Source organism: Protomyctophum parallelum (genome assembly GCF_964188405.1).
Source record: "Protomyctophum parallelum genome assembly, chromosome: 5".
NCBI classification, from domain to species: domain Eukaryota; kingdom Metazoa; phylum Chordata; class Actinopteri; order Myctophiformes; family Myctophidae; genus Protomyctophum; species Protomyctophum parallelum.
The window spans coordinates 27,489,085-27,513,269 of record NC_139702.1 but is presented as its reverse complement, the minus strand read 5'-3'; the positions used below and the strand labels follow the sequence as shown (position 1 = coordinate 27,513,269).

General features: G+C 42.3%; 3 protein-coding genes across 3 annotated transcripts in view; 1 reads left to right on the top strand and 2 right to left on the bottom strand.

Moving 5' to 3' along the window:
• The window catches only part of sult6b1 (sulfotransferase family, cytosolic, 6b, member 1), an 8,594-nt gene extending 2,864 nt beyond the window's left edge, over positions 1 to 5,730 (bottom strand). The window contains exons 1-5 of the mRNA XM_083765108.1: positions 5,652 to 5,730; positions 4,689 to 4,761; positions 1,373 to 1,566; positions 737 to 849; positions 556 to 645 (exon numbers count right to left, since the gene is read on the bottom strand). Coding sequence (XP_083621234.1) covers positions 556 to 645; positions 737 to 849; positions 1,373 to 1,566; positions 4,689 to 4,761; positions 5,652 to 5,718 — 537 coding nt within the window. The 5' untranslated portion in view covers positions 5,719 to 5,730. The remainder of the gene's footprint in view (positions 1 to 555; positions 646 to 736; positions 850 to 1,372; positions 1,567 to 4,688; positions 4,762 to 5,651) is intronic.
• Positions 5,731 to 8,749: 3,019 nt separating this feature from the next.
• LOC310858299 (extracellular calcium-sensing receptor-like) lies at positions 8,750 to 15,439 on the top strand (the record flags this gene model as incomplete). Its single annotated transcript, XM_083764407.1, has 10 exons — positions 8,750 to 8,826; positions 9,066 to 9,102; positions 9,198 to 9,518; positions 11,065 to 11,151; positions 12,032 to 12,301; positions 12,413 to 12,619; positions 12,990 to 13,265; positions 13,568 to 13,795; positions 14,320 to 14,443; positions 14,537 to 15,439. The coding sequence occupies 10 exons, from the start codon at positions 8,750 to 8,752 to the stop codon at positions 15,433 to 15,435; spliced, it is 2,526 nt and encodes an 841-aa protein (XP_083620533.1). The 3' UTR covers positions 15,436 to 15,439.
• Positions 15,440 to 15,911: 472 nt separating this feature from the next.
• On the bottom strand, positions 15,912 to 23,549 carry sde2 (SDE2 telomere maintenance homolog (S. pombe)). Its single transcript, XM_083764768.1, has 8 exons — positions 23,418 to 23,549; positions 21,770 to 21,887; positions 20,406 to 20,517; positions 19,707 to 19,876; positions 18,558 to 18,678; positions 17,595 to 17,711; positions 16,860 to 17,052; positions 15,912 to 16,692 (listed from the first exon to the last, which is right to left on the bottom strand). Exons 1-8 carry the CDS (start codon positions 23,526 to 23,528, stop codon positions 16,288 to 16,290), a joined length of 1,347 nt encoding a protein of 448 aa, XP_083620894.1. The 5' UTR covers positions 23,529 to 23,549; the 3' UTR covers positions 15,912 to 16,287.
• Between the last annotated feature and the right edge of the window lie 636 nt (positions 23,550 to 24,185).

The window sequence follows — 24,185 nt, the reverse complement described above, 5'->3', positions numbered from 1 at the left end:
GCATGCATGAATATGTTTTTATTTAACTTTTATTTATTTAACCTTTATTTAACCAGTAAAACCACATTGAGACAGAGTCTCTTTTTCAAGTGGGAACTGGCCAAGAGGCAGAAATAAAATTACACTTCAAAGCTACATCGTACATGTGAATTACAGAACAGCCAATAATACATCCATGATACCCCATAAAGTACCTATAGAATATAATACAAAACGAGCTACGAGATTGTAGGTCTGCTATTTTTGAAAAATCAGGAAAATATTTATTTCAGAAAACTGGAGGATTTCGAAGATTGGGGGGGAGAGAGGGGAGTTGCACCACTCACTTCACACAGGTGTGATTTTATTTTAATTTCAAGGTCAGGCCTAAATGGATTAAGTAAACAGGGCACAAAGATTGTGCATAGAGAACAAGAAGTAGGCCAGAGGCCTATAACATTAACAGAAATAATAAATATGGAGGCCTGTACTAAACCAAGGCTATACTACACATCTGTAGCTGTACATCTGAGATGATCCCCTTGAAACTTCTCAAAGACTTTCTGGGCATTTGACCTTGGCCTTGCTGGTGTAAAAAGAAGGTGGGATGTTGTCCGGGTGCAGGTGGGTCCCCAGGACCCTGGGCGAGGGGCTCTGACCTACGACCTGGGAGGGATACAAGAGGTGAAGGGTCACTGGAGGATTGGTGTATGGCTGCACACACACACACACACACACACATGCACACGCAGTTTACCTTTAAGAGCTCTGGGCCGAAGAATTCCATGAGTGGAGGCATCTTGGACCGTGTATCAGCACCTGTAGCTGCAGCCACCATCTTCTCTACAACGCCGAAAATCCAGTTGAAACCTGCCATCCCATCACATGTGTTATTATGTCCATATATGGTAATTGATTTACATGATAGACAATACAACAAAACAATATATATGTCTTATTGTTAATTATTGTAACCCTACTACATTTCTTTGCGTTTGCGTCTCCCTCTCTACCCTTACCTGTGTATATGTGCTTTCATACTGTGATGCTGCTCTGACCCTTGGCGATCATAAAAGATGGTATAGAAAACAGTAACATCAGTTACAGTGACGATAGGCAGTGGCGTGCACAGATGGTGCACAGGTGCTAGAGCACCCCCTGCCCTTTTTGCAATGTGCCCTTTTGAATAAAAGGAAACACACTGTACAGTATGTGGACTATGCTAACATTGAAAAAGCTTCTAATATATTATTTAGGCCCCAAAATCTATACATCTCACATTATTAAGGAAACCGGACGGTTCCACGGGCTGCACAAGGTGCCCTTTTTCACTTGAGCACCTGCCCCTCTAAATGTCTGTGCACTCCACTGACGATAGGCCTACTGTACTCACCACATTTGGGATAAGCCACCAGCAGGATGTCATCGTGTCGGGCCTGCAGGTGCTGCAGAGCTCGGAGGTGTTCCTCTGGACACATGACGGCGGGGTACAGAACACCTTTGTAGCGGTACAACTTGTCCTCGTCGCTCAGAGCCTGGGCCCGCTGCATTTTGGACTGCAGCTGGTCCACGAACCTGCTCTTTGACCTGCCGAGATGGACAAAACACCTGTTAGTTTTAGCACTAAAACCATCCAATCCAATCCACTTTATTTAACGAGCACATTTAAAACAGTGTTGAACCAAAATGCTGTACACTACAGTACCAAAGGGCCTTAACTATAAAACGAATACCATAGGTTTATTGTGCTCTATAGAGACTTATGCTAAATGTTAGTTATCACTAACTAATCCATAACATTATAAGATAATATCTTCAAACTAATAGAACTGGAAGGGTTCTGGACATTCCGCATATCCGACCGACTCGATGTCGGACAGGTCGTTTGGATGGTTCTCAAGATACAACTCCAGACACACCAAGGACAGACAGTGCTTTTAAAATTCAGTATATGATAGATAATTTCTATCTGTTTATATTTTATGCTTGATTGACCATTTCCTTTGACCTTTTGACCCTTTTGGCCCTGTGTAGTGACTTTGCGCTGTTAGTGTGAATCACTGTCTCACTGTCTCCCTACATGAATTTGGCCTTGCTGCATAGCTGTCTTATCAGCCGGGTGCCATAGCAACCGGGCCGGCACCCCCTTCCCTGACAAATTTATCCTTTGAGGCCTAGATAGACTTCTGTGTTTTGTATTTTTCCATTCCAGTACTTTTCCATACTTTGAGTACGATACTCATCGGTCGTGCCACGTCGGCTTTGTACCATTCTCCATTTTGTATTGTAGAGTATAAATACTGTCTGCCATTTTGGAGGCAGTAGAGAGAAACCTGCAACCATTCTACTAGACCCCACGGGGTCTAGGCTCTGTATTTGATTATTATTGCTGTGTTTGTGAATCCATGTTCTATTTCTCTCTGAAACGATATAAAACGACTAAAAACCTCCCTCTGCTATGGACGTCTCTCTTTCTGGGGAAATAAGGTAATGTTTTTGCTATATGGAGTAATCCCTCTGTTCATGTTGGCTAATTTACTTAAAGTATTTTGGTCAAAGCTAAAGTTAAGTATAAGTATTGTAATGGGATTGCTCCTAAAGTAAATGTACTCTGTGAGCATCCGGGGCAGTTTGGGCTTTTGCTTTTCTCCCTATCTATAGCTCTGTCTTGATACGATGTTATTTCTGTTAACCAGTTGTTCATGTCATTCACCAGTTCGTTCTTTGTTTGTTTTTTCTGTTATTTACAGATAAAAGGACTGCTGCAGGTGGGAGTTGGGGTCGGTGGACAGGCCGAGAATTTCAAAGCCCACAAATGCGATGGAGCGTCAAGTCTCTGAAAAGTTTGTGGTGGATTGTGGACTTCGAAATTCCATTTTTGTATACAAGGTTTGACCCGCAGACCCGACTCCCCAGAGCAGATCCTCTAAATTCACTGGTTAGGCCCAACCCCAGAACAGTCTAACTAGTTGCCCATAGATTTCCCATTTGGAACAAATTTATTAAAATTTTTGTTTTCATGTTGATGTAAGTTTATGTTGTTGTTGTTATTTTTTTCCTTTCCTGTTTGCTGATTTACGCTTTCCAAGCTACGTTTAATCACCTCCAATTGTATTACATTATTGTTGATTTCATTTGATTTTATAAAAAAAAAAAAGGTTTTAGTCATTTCATATTTCCCCTAAATTGTCAATATAGGAACCTTTCCTTCTCCATTTTATTATTTTGGTTTTTATCATCATGAGTTTGATTGGACTAGGCATTTAATTCACCCCGGAATCAACTTGATTCTATATCTGACCTGTATATGGTACTTAAGGGACTCCCAAAGACATTGTTGCGACATCGCGCTGGAGCGCATGCAGAATACCCCGTTTCCCCTCTCCAAGCAGATAATGATGAATGAACCATTGTATCTGTGAACCTGTCATTAGGGGGGGGGAGGGGCGAAGAATCGGCTCCGACAAACGAGCCAAAAGAACTCTCGCAGATTCAGTTCTGACAACGAACTGATGGCGAACCAGAAGAACTGCTCTAAAAATGAACATTCATGTGGTCAAATGACACATCTCGCCGGCCAGGTAGGCTGCAACGGTTTGCTGGGGTGGGTGCCACTCCCGAAGATCATCTCCATCATCATCATCAAAAGAGAACAGCCATTATTTCTCTTTCCCACGAGTACCATCTAATTAAGGATTTTATGCCTAGTAAAGTTGAAATCATTGTGTTTTTTATTTTATTTTTCATTGCCATTCTGTTCCATTTTATCCATAGTATAAAGTAAAGTTTCCCCTGAGGTTTTGATTTTGTCAAAGGTCATATGATCATTCGCGCATAAAATGCGATGGGTTTGATAGATAATTTCTATCTGTTTATATTTTATGCTTGATTGACCATTTCCTTTGACCTTTTGACCCTTTTGGCCCTGTGTAGTGACTTTGCGCTGTTAGTGTGAATCACTGTCTCACTGTCTCCCTACATGAATTTGGCCTTGCTGCATAGCTGTCTTATCAGCCGGGTGCCATAGCAACCGGGCCGGCACCCCCTTCCCTGACAAATTTATCCTTTGAGGCCTAGATAGACTTCTGTGTTTTGTATTTTTCCATTCCAGTACTTTTCCATACTTTGAGTACGATACTCATCGGTCGTGCCACGTCGGCTTTGTACCATTCTCCATTTTGTATTGTAGAGTATAAATACTGTCTGCCATTTTGGAGGCAGTAGAGAGAAACCTGCAACCATTCTACTAGACCCCCCCTACGGGGGTCTAGGCTCTGTATTTGATTATCATGCTGTGTTTTGTGAATCCATGTTCTATTTCTCTCTGAAACGATATAAAACGACTAAAAACCTCCCTCTGCTATGGACGTCTCTCTTTCTGGGGAAATAAGGTAATGTTTTTGCTATATGGAGTAATCCCTCTGTTCATGTTTGCTAATTTACTTAAAGTATTTTGGTCAAAGCTAAAGTTAAGTATAAGTATTGTAATGGGATTGCTCCTAAAGTAAATGTACTCTGTGAGCATCCGGGGCAGTTTGGGCTTTTGCTTCGGAGACTCACAGCTTATAGCTCTTCGGCTAACGAGAGCTGTTATCATAATTCATAGTCTTTGCAGGGTTTTTTTACAGTCCTCCCCTGCCTGTTATTTATCTTATGATGGGATAAAATTCCTATCAGTATATACAGTAAATATACAGTAGGATACTTACGCAGCAGCATCTTTAGAGCAACTCTCGTCGTCTTTGACCCATTTGTTTTCAGAGTCCTTACAGGAGTCCACCTCTAGTGACACACATAACACAGACAAAATTACAGATTACAAATATATTCATTGTTAATAGACTGTGTGTGTGTATATATATGTGTATATATATAATATATATATATATATATATATATATATATATATATATATATATATATATATATATATATATATATGCGCGAGCTGTTGGGCATAAAGCTCTCATCTCCGTATTTTTACTTTTCGTGTTTTTTGTTAAATTACTTGATCATACCACAGGGTCACACTCAGCATCCAAGGTATATCTACAATGGACATGCAGTGGTATTTTTTGTGTGCCTTGCCCACAAAATCAACTTCCTCCCAAAACACAGTTGCACTTTAATCTCTAATTGAATGTTAGATTAGATTAGACTTTAACGTCCCAGCCTATATTAGTTTCCACAGGCCATTCTACACAGAAACACACAATAAACACAGTAGACTATAGCAACATATACAGCCAGGTAGGCCATTATCTAGCTCCATTAATACATCCACATACTTCATAGGCATATAGCACACAAACATTGTCAACAAGGCTTTGGTTACGGCAGAGAAGACAAAACTCCTGCTAAATCGAGTCCCCCATGCCCAGAATCCCTATTCTGGGCATGGAGGACTCGATTCCATAACTGTGAATAATAGGAAAACATGAAAATAGTGCTTAAAAGTCCTATACGTATGTACGTTCAGGTGGCAGTACTGTGTTGATTGAGGTGGTGTGGGAATGCCATTTTCTGGCTGGCTCAATCTAATTTGCAGTTTGTGCATTCACTGCATTGTGCATGTCACAAGCTGGTTTTAACACCCTTTTGTGCAAATAGGTAGCAGATCTACAAGCTCACTTGTGAGCATTTGTATGCATAGGCCTACATGTGTTTCTTACCTTTTTCTGCTGCTGCAAAGCCAATGCAGACAGCTGCCACCAAGAGAAGTGCCACTCTGGACGTCATGTCAGTGAGGTGGTGAGGTGTGCTGTACTGTACTGTGGGCAGGAAGAGCTGAACACAGAGTTTTGAAGTAGACTTTGAACTCTGGGTAAGAGCTCTTCAGTGGGTCGTCCAGGGATATGCTGCATCATAAAACACAAGAGCCATCAGATTAATGTTTAACTCTATGAAAATAATTGAATTAATAGAGCTGGTAATGCATTGTGCCTATACTGTTGTGTAAAGCCTGATGCTATGAGCTTGGGGCTATTTGGGGCACATGGAAACGTTTGCAGGGGAACCTATAGTCGAAAATCCCTCACTAGCAGCACCTAAAGGCCATGCTGCCACCCTGCACACAATAGTCTATCGCAATCCAGCCAGTAGCCTACTTTTTGAAATACTGTATGTATGCAGTTTTTCTTTATTGTTTATCTTTAAAGAGGTGTTCTGTCTTTTCACATTTCGCATTGAAATTAGGGCATGAACACAAAGAGTGTGGATTTTATTCTCTTTCTATACATTTTCCCTGAATCTGCACCCAGCACACGCCTAAACCCTCACAAACTGTCTACCCGAGTTGAAGTGTACAGTATATAGTGTACAGCCCGAAGGGCCTGCAGGTCCCTCACTGTATTTGTATGCCACCCTTCCTGGGTACCAGATGCAGATGGGACAATTAAGTGACACCCTCCTAGGGGGCTTTTTGGGGCCGTTTTGGGTTAAGGTTAGGTTTAAATTAAATGTGTTTTACTGAGGTCAGGGTTAGGGTTAAAGGTTAGGTTTAGGTATAGTCTTTCTCTCAAGCAGCCTCAACAGGAATTCAGGGATTCCTGCGTAAAAAGCCGGATTGGGCTGTAGCAATCAACATGCCCCCCAAAAATCCGGGCACCCCTCACTTCACACGAGTGTAATTTTGTATTATGATATAGCTTTGTTCTCTCTTTGCATTGTTCTCAATTAGCATGCATTTAGAAGTCCCCAGACAATGATATCTGATCGTCTGGCAACACAACACTGACGTGAGCTGGGCAAGCAAAGGCAGTACCGTATGTGTTTCCCAGCGATGATGACATTGGTGCCCAGGGCTACGAAATAATGGCTGAACAACAGGTGTTAAATAAAGAATCACTCATTTCCAGGTGACAAGATTTAGTCACCGGAGATTGTTTCAAAACATGATGTGACACATACATACACATAAAAGGCATTTTATTGCAACACATGACATATGAACCCCATGGCACATTAAACCCAATAAGCACATTCCCGACCCGTACACATACTATAAACTAAACAGTAACATAACACACAGAACACGCTGAGGCATGGCATGCTGGAAAGTACAGATTGTTGGCGTTGCCAGATCGGATTTAACCACATTCCTTGATGGTTTGAAAAGTTATTCAAATCTGAGTCTGTGTCTCAGTCTGGGCAGTCTAGCACTGAAGCCTGTTTACACTTTGTAGTGACATGTTTTAGATGTGCTATTTTCGACTATGTCTGAAGAATGCACAAATCTGATGCAAATAACAGTGTGAACACTGGACAGTCAGTCCTAAAGATCAGATCAGATTAGCCTACATTGTGAACAAGGCCTAACATCCCGGAGTGCTGCACAGTGCACACTCTATATTGTATAATATATTTGTGAACATTCGCAGTGGAGATATTTAGTTGTGGATGTCAGGTTGGATTCTTCAGCACAGGGGTTCCCAAACTTTTTTCCTTGGAGCCTTCGTCACAGTGCGACTCAGTAGATCTAGGATCTAGAACAGACAATGATGCTAATGAACTATGATTTATTCTTCCAAACACAGACGATTGTGTGCACATCTTGGGCCTGTATTTAGGCCAGGTGCTGGACAGTGTTCATTTTGACAGCAAATTCTGATTTAGTCTTATAGTCTTTTGAACACACCATTTAGTTCCTATTTAGTGATCTGAAATTGTTTAGTTAGGCTCAGTTTACTAAATATCAAAACCCTTTAGTCTTTACATCACCCCTGTTTTACACCAACTCCACTTGTTCCCCATCAAATACCGTATCGACTTCAAGATCCTTTTCTATACATTCAAAGGCCATTCATAACCTCCCCCCCCCCCCCCCCCCATACCTGTCTATGTCCACGTCAACATCCCCACCCGGTCTCTTAGGTCTGCCTCCTCCATCACTCTGAAAGTCCTCCCAGCCCGTCTCTCCACCGTGGGGTCCTTCAGACGCTCTGCCTCTCACCTCTGGAACTCCCTCCCCCCTGATATTAGAAACATGCATGGACTCTATCACCATCTTCCAAACTCACCTCAAACCCCACCTGTTTAGGCAACAATATTCTTCCAAACACACAGGAGCATAATAACATTTAAGAACTGCCAACTGGAATGCTATCCTTTTAGAGACTTGTCTGTACTCTTTACATTTATGTCTATATTAAAGTATTCAATCAATCAATCAATCAATCAATCAATCAATCAATGCTTCCCCTAAACTATCAGAACCACTGAATGCTCACCATATACTGCCTCCAAAACCAATATCCTAAGAAATGAATATAATAGCACTTTATATAAATTGCACATTGAATGGATCAGCACTTTCTCTTCTCTTTCTCAGGGCACTGTTGTGCATAACATCAAGTATGCCCCACGACGAGACTATATTCCAACAACAATAATAAACCATACTCCCGCCCATATACATGCTTACCCCTAACTCCCTGGTCACCCGCCCACCTATACTCTTGCTAGCTACAGAGACTGGGAAGAGTGAACGATTAGGTAAAATGACACAAGTTGACACAGGGGGACGGCACAGCACTGTGTATAAAACTCAACAACTGGACAAACAAGGTGGGGAGAGGGGGGGTTAGACAGAGGAGGACAGTCAGCCATGAGGGCTTCTCTAGACACACACCTGCTTGCATATATGTACTTATACTTGATATTGTTCTCTTCCTTCTCTCCTTCGTCTTCCTCACCTTCCTCGTCTTGTGAGTTACAGGCACGGTTTAATCTCAACAGAATATACAAGGCCGGAGACCTTGTTCTGGGCGGCATGTTTGATATCCACTCCTTGTCTGTGGTCACTGAGCTGTCTTTCACCTCCAGGCAAAAGGACCCCACTTGCTATGGGTGAGTTATGAGTATCAAAGATACAGTAGCAAGCAAGAGACGAGGGGACTTGTACTGTAGTAAAGGGGTTCAACTTCTCATGTATTTTTATGTCAAGGACCCCCAAATTGATATGCATTTGGTTGCAAACACCCATTTGAAAGGTTTTTGTGCCAGGGACCACCCCATAAAAGAAGATTTGTGTTAAAAAGATGTTCAAAATATTTCAACTTTTATGCTATATTAACACATTTTATCAGGGACCCCCGGAACCCCCTTAAGGGTGGTTCAACTTATGTACAACTTATGTATAGTCTAGCTGCTAGACGACTCTAGCATATAGGACAACAACAACAAGATTATGTTGTATATTTCTGCAATGATATTAAAAGTTGCTGGTGGCATTTTGTTGTGTTAGATTTAACATCGAAGCGTTCAGATGGGCCCAGACCATGGCTTTTGCCATTAATGAAATCAACACAAACCCCAGCATACTTCCCAATGTGACCCTGGGATACAGTCTCTATGATACGTGCTACTCGCTTGGAATTGGATTCCATGCAGCATTGTCAATGGTCAGTGGAAGAGAGGCACAGTTCACACTGGACGAGAGCTGTGTCGGCTCTCCTCCGGTGCTCGGAATAGTGGGCGATGTTTCCTCAGCACTGTCTATTGACATCTCTAGTATATTAGGTTTGTACAGAGTGCCCATGGTAAGTTTCCTCCTTGAAGCCACTTTTGCCATCGCCATTTTGATGCGTTTCATTCTGGTTATTTTGTCATTCACAAAATATGATGAACAATTCAGTGTTTATTGTGTTGTGTTTATTGAATAACGCTGAAATGTCATATTTTGTACAGCTTTAAAGACACTAGAGCATTACTTGCAGGCAGAGCATGTGAGTGATCCGTGTCCGGCAGGCCCCGTGGTCACATAATTATAACATATTTTTCATTTTGTTGTTGGGGTGAAGATTCAGCTATATATGTGGTGTGGTATTCAGAATGTTGTATACGTTTAACCAGTTAAACCACCTCAAGACTTTACATGAGTTGGCTCTGTACTTTTTACTGTAAATACAAAATGTCACGGTTCTACAAATTCACAGTGTGAACAACATGTTGTGAGTTTGTATTTTTTGGCTGACATTAATCACTGTGCTCACTCAATACAGTAAGGTTTCAACTTCAACCTTATCATAATACTAAAATATGTAGCACATATACGGCTCGGGTATTGTACATTTCTGTATGTGTAGTTCTGAACGGATTTCTGTAATCTTTAAAGTATGCTGGATTATTCCTGAAATTATGCTTTTTGCCTTTTTGCTACCTACTGTGTACAGACTGTACACCACGTTCATCACACTCACAAGTGCTTTTTGGGGGGAGAGAGAGAGGGGGGGGGGGATGCTGCAAGATCTCACTGCAATGGTAAAATGCTACACATACAGTACACAGCTCTTTGATGGTGTGTGTGATTTGTGACAGTGTCGCTGCCCATGGTGCTTAAGAATATATAGAGGTAGTGTATAATCTATTTACATCTAAAGAATGCATTGATCTCCAACTGGTTTCTGAAACGAGCCTGCAAATCGTAAAGGCTGCCACTGTGTGTGTGTGTGTGTGTGTGTGCGTGTGTGTGCACATTTGAGCAGATTGACAGGGACTGTTCAATGGATTACAAGGTTGTTTCTCCCAATCTCCCCACTCCACTTCATCACATGCTCTGCTTGTAGGGGAAATGCAACGGTCTCCCTGTAATCCTACTTGCCAGTTGCCACCTTGGAATGATGCTGTACGACTGACGAAGCTATCGTTAATATGCAGACATATTTAGGTCACTCATTATCATGTCTTTTGTTTCCTAGATTCGTTTTTTTCTTGACCACAAATCAAGGGCTTGGAGCGCATAGGCAAGAATTTTACAGGAGAGCTGTATTCTTTGTAGCCTAATCTAAAAAAATATATAGATTGCTTAGATAAGTTGTTTTTAATTCAATCAATGAAAAGCTCTCCTGTAATATTCAGAACATTTCACTTGAGCTTAAAGTTAAAGAATGGGATTTACTGTTATTTAGACAGATGTTAGGTTCATTGTTTATTTGATATGCTAGTTTCTTTAGGCACTACACTGTTTTCTCTGCATTCTATTTATTTACCTTGTTTTGTTGCTCTGGTTAAGAGCGTCTGCTAAATGCCTACATTTTAAATGTAGTAGGCCTATATCACAGAACAAATGTTTTGTGCCTTTTGCAGGTTAGTTACTATGCCACCTGCTCCTGTCTGAGTGACCGGAATAAGTTTCCATCCTTCTTTAGAACAGTTCCAAGTGGTGCTTTCCAGGTGAACTTCTACAAACAACTGCTGGTATCAAGTAGTATACATGTACACACTATAGTGTGAAAACATCCCTATAGTGAGTGAGTGTAATTGATATCACCTCTCATCACCTCTCAGTCGCTTGTGTGTATTAGGGGATGAAGGTCTCTGCAGACAGAGTCACAAGACAATAAGAATGATAACTTTTAGTTATGGAATCTGTGTAGGAGATTCACTGATTTTAATTTACCATTAAGTTAAAGGAACACTTCACCCATTTTCAACCTTATCTTCATGTAATTAGACCTTCGTTAAGTCCCTCCCCAACCATGTTAGCAGTGAGGAGACAGGGCAAGCTGTCCTCCCCCTATGGTGGAGCATCGCTCAGATGCGTGTTAAATGACTGGATTTCTCCAAATAAATAATTGATTATTTCAGTAGCAAGAGCATCAAAATGTATGCACTGGACGAATTATTTAAATGAACTAGAAATATGAGAAATCAACTTTTAACGACCACCCGACAGGAGTTTTTATGTTGCACGGTAAGACTACAATTAGTATTATTGCCATCACCTGGGTGGATCAGTCGTGTAACTTTCTCGAGGTTAAGCCGTGTATATGTTCAACAACACAGCAATTCAAAATAACATTGACAGCTATCAGGTGGCGAAAGCTTGACCTGCATAGCAACAGTTGCTAAACTATTTGGATTGGCATTGGACAATCACTTTTTGGGGTGGGATTTAGCGAGGGCTAATTGTTCCTCACTAATGCTTGTTAGTTATGAGATGGCACAATTTCCCTAGTGCCATCTTATAACGCAGCATTAGCTAAGAACAATTGAAAATGGGTGATATGATCCTTTTACAATATAGCTTAAACACAATTCTCTATTCAATCAGGTACAAGCTATGCTCCAGATTATGAGGCGGTTCAGATGGACGTGGGCAGGGATGCTGTTCACTGATGATGCCTATGGCCGCGACGCAGCCAGGTCCTTCCAGTCTGAGCTGGCCCAGTCTGGTCTGGGTTGTCTGGCTTACGTGGAGGTTCTGCCCTGGGACAATGACCCAGCTGAACTGCAGAGGATCGTCACCGCGATGAAGACCTCCACAGCCCGTGTGGTCATTGCATTTGTATATGGGAGATATATGGTTAATCTCATGGAGGAGGTTGGGGTTATGAGATTCATAATTATCAGGAATCTGAAATAAGTTATATTTAAGTGAATATTATATCATGTATATGTATGTATGTATGTAAATACACACATATATCAACAGGTGGTAAAACAGAATGTGAAAGGTGTGCAGTGGATAGCTGATTTGGGCTGGGTGACAGATCCTAATTTCCAGACTCCTCGGCTCATGCCGCACCTGGCAGGCACCCTGGGTGTTGCCGTCCGTCAAGGAGAGATACCAGGTCTCAAGGGCTTCTTGTCAAAGATACATCCCGCCAATGACCCGGACAACAGACATGAAAATACCATAGTGAGTCTTTGGTTAAAGTTTATGTAATATATTCGTTTTGTTTCGCTTTTTACTCCCCGTTTAACCCAATTTAGTCATTATGCCGATTAATTCCTCATGAATCACAAACATTTGCGTGTTGTTCCTGCTCTCATATCCTACTGACTCACCCGTCAGTGAGGAGCCCCCACCGGGAGGACGTAGAGCCTTCGTCCTACTACTGCCGCCCAACACTAAAAGGTGCCGCCACAGCCTGTAGGATTACATGCAGTGACAAATGTCACCCTTCCTGCCTGGCTCCCCTCCCCCGAACACGGGCCAATTGTGTTCCGTGTTCATATCAACATATAGACACCTATGTATGCTTAAAGTTTTCATTTTGTTTTTTCAGGTGAGAACGTTTTGGGAGAACGCATTTGGGTGTAAATTTGCACCCCTTCCGTCAGGGTGGGTGGATGCTGGTGGAGGGGTGTGTACTGGACAAGAGGACCTAGGCACAGCAGAAACTACCCTGTTGGATGTGTCCGAGCTCAGGCTAGAGTATAATGTGTACAAGGCTGTGTATGCTCTGGCCCACGCCCTCCATGACATGTTGCAGTGTGTGCCAGGAAGAGGGCCTTTCCCTGGGCACAGCTGTGCCAGTTTGCAGACAATACAGCCATGGCAGGTGTGATTCAGGTGTCAGTTCAGTTTACTCAATGGCGTTAGATAAAACATTTGGATAATAATTCATATGTACTGTAAATGTAGGCCTACTGTAAAAGTATTATTTGGAGCAGTAACAAAGTTACACAGAAACCTCTCTGTATAGTGCAGGGACAACAAAAGATCATGATTGTCATGCTGGGGGGAAAAAAGATTTACTGCATGTATGCCAAAATACAAAATGCAGTGTAATTTCAACAGACCGTGTCAATGTAAGTATTATGTACTGCTCCTTCAAAACTATTTGCGCATCACTATTTCTAGCTTATGTATTACCTGGAAAAGATCAACTTCACCACATCAATTGGTGATCGTGTATCATTTGATGAGAATGGTGATCCCATACCAATCTATGATGTCATGAACTGGGCGTGGCTCCCTGATGGAAGTACACATGTTCAAAATGTGGGTGTGGTCAAGAAGTCAGCCCACGGAGATGAAGAACTCGTCGTCCACGAAGACAGAATCTTCTGGAACTTTGAATCCACAAAGGTCACTTTTTGGCTTTCTAGAATAGCTCGTGTTAACCTTAGGGTGCAAAAATTTAGTTCAAACTGAAATTGATCATTAGTAGGCATGTAACGATATATCGTATATCGATATATAGCTATATTAATCCAGACGATATGAATCGATTCAAATCGATGGGGGGGAGGGGGGCTAGTGTGATGTGAAATGTGAGCTTTAGTCATATTCCATCATATTCAAGTGCTTTTGGAGAGAAATTATAGTCATTTTCAGTAGTAGAGCACTGTAGAGGGGAGCTGTGTGTGTGTGACTGTGCCCAGGTGATGGTCGTTGATGCTCATCAAGGAAGGCAATTATGTTTCTGCACTGTCAAAAGTAATGCTACTTCTTTTGCAATGTAGTTAAATAAACAATCTCAAGGGGGAACATAAATTATATAAAATTTAAAAAAGAAACTTAATTTTTCTTTAAAATATATATCTTTTTTAATATCGTGATACGAATCGTGTCGTGAGTTGAGTGAATCGTTACATGCCTTTCCTCTGTAGGCGCCTCAGTCAGTGTGCAGCGAGAGCTGTTCCAGGGGAACACGGGTGGCCAGAAGGAAAGGAGAACCCGTCTGTTGCTTTGACTGCATCGCTTGTTCTGAGGGAGAGATCAGCAATGAGACCGGTAGGTTTACATTACGTAGCTATGTACAGTAGGTTATCCTTAGGAGGATCATGTTGTACTCGTCTGTCCCTTAAATATTGCCCTCTTCGTTAGACTCTACAGAGTGCACCAGCTGTCCAGAGGACTTCTGGTCCAGTCCCCAGCGTGACCACTGTGTCCCAAAGAGCATGGAGTTCCTCTCCTACCATGAGGCTCTGGGTATCTCCTTGACGACCATCTCGTTGCTGGGCACCTTTACCTGTGCCATTGTCCTGGGAATCTTCATCTATCATCGAAGCACACCCATAGTACGCGCCAACAACTCGGAACTCAGCTTCCTTCTCTTGTTGTCCCTCAAACTGTGTTTCTTGTGTTCACTTCTGTTCATTGGCCGTCCCAGGCTCTGGACTTGTCAGCTGAGGCATGCAGCGTTTGGGATCAGCTTTGTGCTGTGCGTCTCGTGTATCCTGGTAAAGACTATGGTGGTGTTGGCCGTGTTCAAGGCCTCCAAGCCTGGGGGTGCAGACATCATGAAGTGGTTTGGTGCCATGCAGCAGAGAGGAACAGTTCTGGTTCTTACTTTCATCCAGGCAATAGTCTGCATAACCTGGCTTGTGTCTGCCTCACCGACTCCTCATAAAAACACACAATACCACAGTGATAAGATAGTCTATGAGTGTGCAGTGGGATCAACTGTTGGTTTTGCAGTATTATTAGGTTATATTGGTTTACTGGCACTCCTCAGCTTCCTCCTAGCATTCATGGCAAGGAATCTTCCAGACAACTTCAATGAAGCAAAGTTAATCACTTTCAGCATGTTGATCTTTTGTGCCGTGTGGATAGCCTTCATCCCAGCATACATCAGCTCTCCAGGCAAATATGCAGATGTAGTGGAGGTATTTGCCATATTGGCATCTAGTTTTGGTCTATTGATGGCACTATTTGGCCCAAAGTGTTATACCATCCTTCTGAGACCTGAGAGAAACACTAAGAAGTCCATCATGGGTCGATGACCCACCAAGACATACTGTAGCATCAGTATAGCAATATCAATATTTTTTTAAACTTGACATTTTAAGGTAATCAACACAGAATCAAACTTGCACCAGGAAAGAGAAATTCAACTCGTCACAATCAGTGAGTGACCTACTGTAAAGCCCTGTGTCCAGCTTTTTCAGGTCAGTGAGGTTGAGAACAAAATAAATCACAACAGCTACTGGCAATTGGCCTATTGGACTCATGGACTGTTAGAATTATATCTACAGTTCACAAGTGCTCATCATTTAGCAATTAACTAATTCAGCATTCAACAAGAAACATAATAGGTCGCAGTCGCACTAGTCAAATACACAGGACCTAAATGGAAACAAGCCATGAGGGCTTGTCTTGGTCATCCTTTTGTAAACACTATGGTGGCTTGTTTTTTGGAAACTGTTAATAAAGTAATCTATCAATGAAATAAATAAAATAAAAACCACTGTCTGGTATATAACATAAAAGGGTGTTCAATAGCACTGATTTATTAAACAGTTTTTTAAACAGTTTGTGAGGTTGTTCCCAAAAGCAACAATTGAAAAAGAAAAATTTAAAAAAGAAAGAAAACTCAAAAACAACTAAAAACAAATACCATAAAAAGTGAACAAATGACAATTGTCAAAACATGACTTTGTAATACAAGGACCTCTGTAACTCTGTGTACAAATAGAACTATAATGGACCTAGGGTTCAATTTTTGTACAATGAGTTACAGATCTGAAAGGGTCTATTTGGAACCCCTTCATGGAACGCTGGCAGTCCCTGGACCACACTTTGAATGACCACTGCATTAACCAATCAGAAGCGTGCTGGTCAGTGATTGGAGGATCTCATTTCTTCTTGCCTTTGGTAGCTTTGGCCATCAGAAGCGGATTGATCTGGTCTGCTCTCAGTCCCTTGACGGAGAAGAGACGAGCGGCGCGCTCGCCAAGCGTTCCCCCACATTTCAAACCTCTGCTCATTAGTTCCGCCTTCAGCACCTCCAGACCAAACGCCTCTAGCTCCTGAGCAGAGGTCACGGCCTCCAGGTCAACTGGACCCGAGGTTGCGGCCTCCGATTCAACTGGAGCTGAGGTGACGACCTCTGCGTCAACTGGAGCCGAGGTGACGACCTTCAGGTTAACTGGAGCTGAGGTGACGACCTCCGGGTCAACTGGAGCTGAGGTGACGACCTTCAGGTTAACTGGAGCTGAGGTGACGACCTCCGGGTCAACTGGAGGTGGAGGCACCTTCTGCTGTTGAGAACAAACACAGAAGCACATCAACACCTTATGCTCAGTGCCTGGCAATGACAACATTTAGCTGCTATTTTCACTATGGGTCCCGGTCCCGCCAAACATTTTGGGAACCACTGCACTGACTAACTGATGTAAAAACATCTCAAATATATGTTTTAATTTACCTTCTGCTCACGGTGCTGCGGTGAGCTGGCTTCCGGAGCACTGGGATCACACTGCACACTACTGGGCCCAGGCTGAGGTTCTGCGGCACTGGACCGTGGATCACTGGAGCTGCTCGCTGCACTGCACTGTGGTTCTGTCTCCATGGCAGCACACTCCTCAGAGTCACTGGAACCAGTGGAGCTGCTTTGTGCTCTGAAACACATCGATGATTGACAAGAAGAAACAAAGAAGAAATCAGCGGGTGCAGTCAACACATTGGATCATATAATAAATAAAGATGAAGTCAACACACTGGGTTATATATAATAAACAAAGACGACGTCAACACACTGGCCTATGAATCTACAAGGTGTTGTGTGCTTGCAGATCAGCCATTTTTGGCTAGTGTTCCCCTAGCCTGAGCTAACGTGTTAGGTTTCTGGTCTAGAGGGGCGGGTCGCGGCTGAGATTTGCGCAAGCCCTGATTGGATCTCATCGATCTGTCCGTCACCCCCGGCCCCTCCTCTCCCCCCTAGTGCAGCGTTACGTCACATCATTTGGAGCGACGCCCACCCGGAAGGGTTGACTCACACTTTTAGACCAGAGTGGCCAATGCGTTCCTCCAGGCTTTCAATTTTTGCACCAACAAAAATGAAAGCCTGGTACCGAGGCTAGTGTTCCCCTGACTCCCCTCATAATCCTACGATCCCTACGAGAAAGGTTGGGAACCCCTGCCATAGAGGAGGCTCCATTACCTGCTAGACAGCTGGGGTTCAACCCTCCTCTGAGCTGCCTGCCTCAACGGACTGATGGATGGAAGGCCTTCATCATCGTCATCCTCCTCAGAGCTGTCCAGGTCATCAAGCCCAGTCCTGAAATAGATTTAACCTGGATTCACATTGTGTGTGTAACATCCTGAAACATGTTTAAACAGGGTTCACATTGTGTGCGTAACATCCTGGGTGCCTGTCGCACCCCATGGAAACAGTACCAGACTGAGAAGTCAATGGCGCGAATAAGTCTGGATTCCAGGCTAATCCTCCATCAAATCGCGAATAAGTCCGGATTCCAGGCTAATCCATCAAATCTAATTTCAGACATTTCCAGACTTGTGTAGGAAACCTGAGCATCACACGAGCCATAATAACTGAAGCTTTTGGCATTCGATGCAACAATTGTGAGCTGTTTTTGCCATTTGTCATAAGGGATTGCTAAGCTTAACTCAAAAGATTATCAATTACACAACCCATAAAGCCTTGAATTCATGGACATTCTTCTGTTTTTGATGCATTGATTCCTTAGCAGATCATTTGATGACGGGCTGTGTTTCCGTTGCAAAAACAGGCCAATATCGGGAATGTGAGTGCAAAATGTCTGAAGGAGAAATATATTTTTTTGTATGAGTTTTACAAAGGTCAGCCTCCTGGTGGCGCTATAAAAGGCAGAAATGCAAGTGTTATTTCTTCCTCTGTCTTAGAAATTAGCCTCCTGGTGGCCCAATCAGAAAAATTGCCCAGGGAGTGTTTGTGCACAATTTCCCTGCAATCGGGCCAATGGTGCCGGAGATTAGCTGTTCACAGACAGACGAACACACACAAGGATGGACGGACAGGGCGCAAAACACTCCCTTTGGCCTGGCGGAGAGGAGCCATTTAACAAGGCTGTGAAAACGGGTGTATTGAGGTTACCAATCAGAAACCAGTATCAGTGTGACTGACCACATGCATGTCTTCTTGGCGTTCTGCTGGTCCTCTTGACGTGATTGGTTGATTCTCTTTCCTCTGTGTCCTTCCTGCCCCTCCCCCACTGACACCAGAGCACTGGACGATGCCTGCATGCCTATTAGATCATATAATAAATAATTATATATATATATATATATACACACACACACACACACACACACACACGGGCTGCAACTAACGATTATTTTCATAATCGATTCATCTGCCGATTATTTTAAACGATTAATCGGATTATGACACTTATTTAGCTATCACCTTAAAAAATTTAGACATGTTCTAACTAACACAAAATAAACTTCATTAAAAAAAATCATTTGATTAGTTGCTGATTTAATAGGCTGCTATTCAAATAAAACAAACTAAATTAAAATTAATTAAAGCAACTCATGGTGTCTTTAGGCATATTCTGACTGTGATTAAAGAATAGCTAATGTGTCAGTCTAGAAGGAACAGTACTCTTCTGAACTCAAATTAATTCATTTAAAAATAAATATTCAAGCCATATGTTTTGTTCTTGATACTATAATCGTGTCATATTTTGCTTTGCAGAAGCTACTGTGCGACTATCATCAGATTGTAAGGGAAGGGAGATGGCTCACTTTTTTTTCCAGTTGGGAAATCTGTGCTGAGAGTTACGTACGTAGAGTTCAAAGAGAACAGTGCGTGCCTCAAAGAAACTATAGGATACCAGGAAAAAGAATTACCTAGCATCTGTAAATGCTATCTAAATAACATTCTGTTTCTTCTTCAGACTCCACCTTAACCCGTGGCACTTGACCTAGCTTTGACAACCATGCAGCCTTATGCAACGGTTAAAATGTAATTTGGACATGTTATATAATGCATTGAAGACAGATGCCAGGTTCATTTGCTGACCTGCCATACTATAGTTTGCATAGTTCCAATGTATAGATTATTATTTATTGATATTCTAATGTTTAGACTGATGCTAGGTTCTCGGTTTACATGTGATCCTAGTTGACTGAAGCACTACACTGTCTCTCTGCATTCTGTGTTTATTTACCTTGTTTATTATGAGTCACTCTGGATTAAGAGTGCATCTGATAAATTCCTACCTACATTGTAAACTGAGTCTCTCTCTCGGACAGAGTGCTACTGTACCTTTGAGGACAGAGTCGTCCAGTCTCTCAGAAAGGTCGTGACATTGCTGGTGGAACTTGGGGTCACTGAAATGGTGTTTGGGTTCAGACAGTTTCTTCTGGATTCTGTCCAGTCGACGTTGTTCTTTCTCTGCTTCACGCTCGCCCTGTTTCTGCAACCACTCTGCCATCCTGACACACACACACACACACACACACACACACATTAATATACTTGTGAGGACATACAATTTGGACTGCAATTTTAAGAACGTTTATTTGAATACGTTTTACCATACACTGACACGAAAACGCGTATTCAGGGCGGAGTCACCACCCCCAGGGTAAGTTGTGATTTGCTCTCGTTCACTGCAATGCAATTTGCGGCATTTCCAAAACAATATTGCGCAGAGTAGCGATTATCAAACGTATTTGCAATGCCATACGTTGAAAGATCTGTTGCCCGTGGACAAGGCACGTTACCTCCGCAAGTTAGATTCTGCCCTATACGTTCCGTGGTCACGTGTTGTGACCCACAACTATATAAGGGGGTGGCTCACAAATGATGTCACCTGATGAAGGCCATCTGTGGTCGAAACATTATACAAAACTAACTAAAACTAAACACTTCTTTTGAACTGTTACACTATGTCCAGCGACAAACTGGATGTGTGCAACCCACTGTTCTGAACTACTGTCATGCTGTGTGGGCGTGTCTTACTCTTTCTCATGATTGACGTCTCTCAGGCGACGCCCACTCAGGTCTCGACACGCCTCTCTATTGGTGGTCTTCTCAATCTGAGCACCCAGAGCTCTGAGCATGGAGCCGAACCCTAAGGGGTTAATATATTAGTATAGGGTTAATAACATTAATATACTATATTAACTATCAGACGCTATTAATCCAGAGGGATTTACAGTAAGCGTGGACAACACGAGGTAATATATCAAATGCATAGAGATAGTAATCTAGGATCATAGTTAAACCAAGAACCTATCATCAGTCTAAACTCTGATGAATGATCTGTACAAACTAGGATGTATTTATTCATATGCAAATTAAGCGTTAAGGCCCTTGCAAACGAGGAGCGATAAAAAGCGCCTATAGTTAATTTTCAATGAGACCTGCGTTTTTGCGCAGAGCAGTCGCGGTGCAACAGCGCAAGCGTATTTACGGGAGCACGGTCCCGTGAATTTGTTGCGCGCGTGCTCGTTACGTGCACACGCCTGCGACTCACCAGAGCTGGATTCTGTTTAGCTTTTTTTTTTTACGATCGTGTTGTCGCGCCCCTCTTCAACAGACCTGGAGGAGACCTGTGTTGATCCAGGCAACAACGCCTGCGTTCCTCGCTTCAGCGTTTTAATGTTTTTAAACGGGTTACCCCTGACCTTTAACCCCATGACGTCTCTAGTTTGCACAAGGAAACTCTTTATAAAAGGAAGGGACAGTCAGAGACTTAATTTTCTCTATCCAGCAATTCCAGCCGGCCACCTGGGGTGGCGAACTCGCACCAGAAGTTTGGTGAAATGACATTGGGAGCCAGCAGGACAGATTATGAACAAACACTATTTCTGAACGATTGAGACCTTTATAAAATACTAGGCTAAGGAAAATAAAAGAGATCACACATTGTTTTCTGCTGTGTTGCTTTTCGATGTGTACACCAAGTGATTTTATAAAGAGCACAAAGTGCATTTCTGAACGTGCAAGTATCGTGTGACTGTCTACCGTTTTTTGTCTGGCAACCAAATCTTGCAATACCTCAGACAGAAACGATACCTGCCGCTGTTTAGATGCCTCTATAATTTATACTGTGCACATCGAAAAACAACGATAACAACCTGTCTTATTTTATATTCCTGAACCAATTATATGACAAAGGCCGCAATCGTTCATAAATAATGTTTGTTCATGAGCTGGTCGAGCCGGCTCCATTCACTGCCATGAATTAAATCAAACTTCCGGTGCGATGTTTGCCACCCATGAGTGCCATGGTGCATCCCCGGCATCCGTTCCTTAAAAAATATTATTTATTGCGTTTGCACCGATCAATCAGTCACATGATTAGAGGAACAGGAAGCCACCTCCTTTCCCTCCAGGGAGGCGGGGCTCCAGGTGATAAACGCCTCCATGTTGGATGAGGTCATCAATGCTGGACAGATGTCCGTTGTTCTTCACGTAGAAGTCCAGGCGAGGAAGTCCCTGAAACACGACGAAGAGCGAAGACATCATCAATACAACCATGACCTCATCAACACAAAAACGGCTGAACAAGGCATGAGCACAGCCTGTCGTGACATAAAATTCAACTTTTTCAATTTATTTTGTGTTTTTGGGGCTCCCATATGTGTTTTCTCTCCCCACAAATAACCAATTTTGAACAATCAGGCTTTCATATCATATTGGTGCTTTAATGGAAATTGCTCTCAGGAACAGCTCAACTGATTTTGGTCTCATCGTGATGTCATCAATGTCACCCTACTTTGTATATTTCCTCCTTCAGTCTTCAGTTTCAAATTTGCATTTCCACTTTGTTTACAATGTCCACCATTGTTGATTTTCCAAGCTGGCATGGAATGGAAACAAATCTGGTTTTTTCTAGCATCAGTATTATAATGACTCAAATATTAAATATTCTGCATATCAGTACCCCCACCACCTCAGGACATTGTGGTACTGCAGCTAAAACTGCTTTCAAAGTCCAGAAAGAAATGACAAGGACTGGTTATATCAGAGTTGTGATTGAGGTTCAAACCATTAGAAATAACTTTGATGGACATAAACAATATGATATTAAATATTAAAAGCCGTTTTAAAATGCATGTTATTTGCGCTTTAATATACCATTGTCCGTTTACCTGTCTTTTTTTGGTGTTTCTACCACCTTAACTAACGTCCAATAGTATATATACACTGTAGCCTGGTTAATAAACCAGACCGAATCAGCCTTAGTCTGGTTTATTAACCAGGCTATATACACTGCACTGCTACCCAAACAGTTACAATTTGTAACCCACAGAATATACACCTTTATTTCATTTATTTTTCAGGGGCGCTAGCCCCTCCTATGCCCAGCGCACACCTCCCTTCACACGTGTGATTTTATTTTCTTAATTTCCATTTTCCAACATTTATTTAAATCTCAAAATATTTTCTTTATATTATATATATAATATAAAGAAAACGTTTGGGACATAACAAAACGATAGAATTGATTAATTGTTTTACAGTTTGCAGAATGGGTACATTTCACTTGCAAGCACAACTCAATGAACCATGGCTACTGTGGACGACACACTGATAAAAGCATTACACTTGTTTACAACAGGGTCCACCTTTCTCAATTCATCAGAACATTTAGAGACGTACAAATATACACCAACCTTAACCTCTCTCTCTCTCATATAGTTGTTTTTTTTTTTACGGGAAATCATGTAAGGAGGTAAAAGGGTAAAATAAACATAGTAAGGGGGCCAGTTTCCAATTACAGCCGCCCGTTGGTGTCCTTTGAGAGCGGTTTTGAAGGAGTAAGGAATACAATGAGGAATAAATCAATGTGGCCCCTGAATCAGTAGAATTAGAACATTGACTTAACCAACGTGGTATTCTATCTGATCGTCATTTCTACATTGTGTTGTTAGCATGTTTAGCTGCTATAGCTCTAAGCTAGCTGCCAACAGCGTGATACGGTGTGTAACGTTTAAACTATTAAAATAATGTCAATATTCTTACATGTGTCTCGGTCAAAGTGTCCAGCAGCTCACAGACTGTAGCAGCAGGTGACAAAGTGACGACGTTCAACTTTAAAGACTTTATAAACGGAACACAAACAAACACCTCCATGTTGCTGCTGCTGTTGTTGTTAAAAAAAGAAAACGACCCTACTTCCGGGTGTTATTATATTCTTGTTCTGGAGTGGCGTCGCTGGGAGCGGAAGCTGAAGTCCTCACAGCGCCGCCTGGCGGCTCCAGGTTTGATTGATTGATTGATTGAAGTATTTATTAACAGTTTGAAGAATTACAGTACATTTCAAGCACAACTCAATGCAAAAACTGTTAACTGTGAGTGGACGACACCATAAAGCATTACACTTGTTTACAAGAGGGTCTAGCCCTGGTCCAGTGCTTACAGCGAGTCAGTGAGAGACTCGCTGTAAGCACTGGACCAGGGCTAAAGAGGGTCCACCGTTTTCAATTCATCAAAACATTTAGGTCACATTCTCACCTAATACTTCGGTAGACTCAGATCCGTAAGGGCGGGGAAAGGGGATTCTTGCATATTTAATTGGCTGCGGTTTGCCTTCACACTGTCATTCGCAGCAATTGGAAACGCAGCAGGGGGGACCTTTATCAATGTGTTCCGTTCATAAACTATAGCCTACACAGTGAAATCTATGGTGATAAAATTACACTCATAACGTGCATGTGTCGTGCCGTCTGGGACCCCCCCCCTCTCTCTCTCTCTCTACGCACGCAGCCGCCACACACTGTTCTTTTGGGC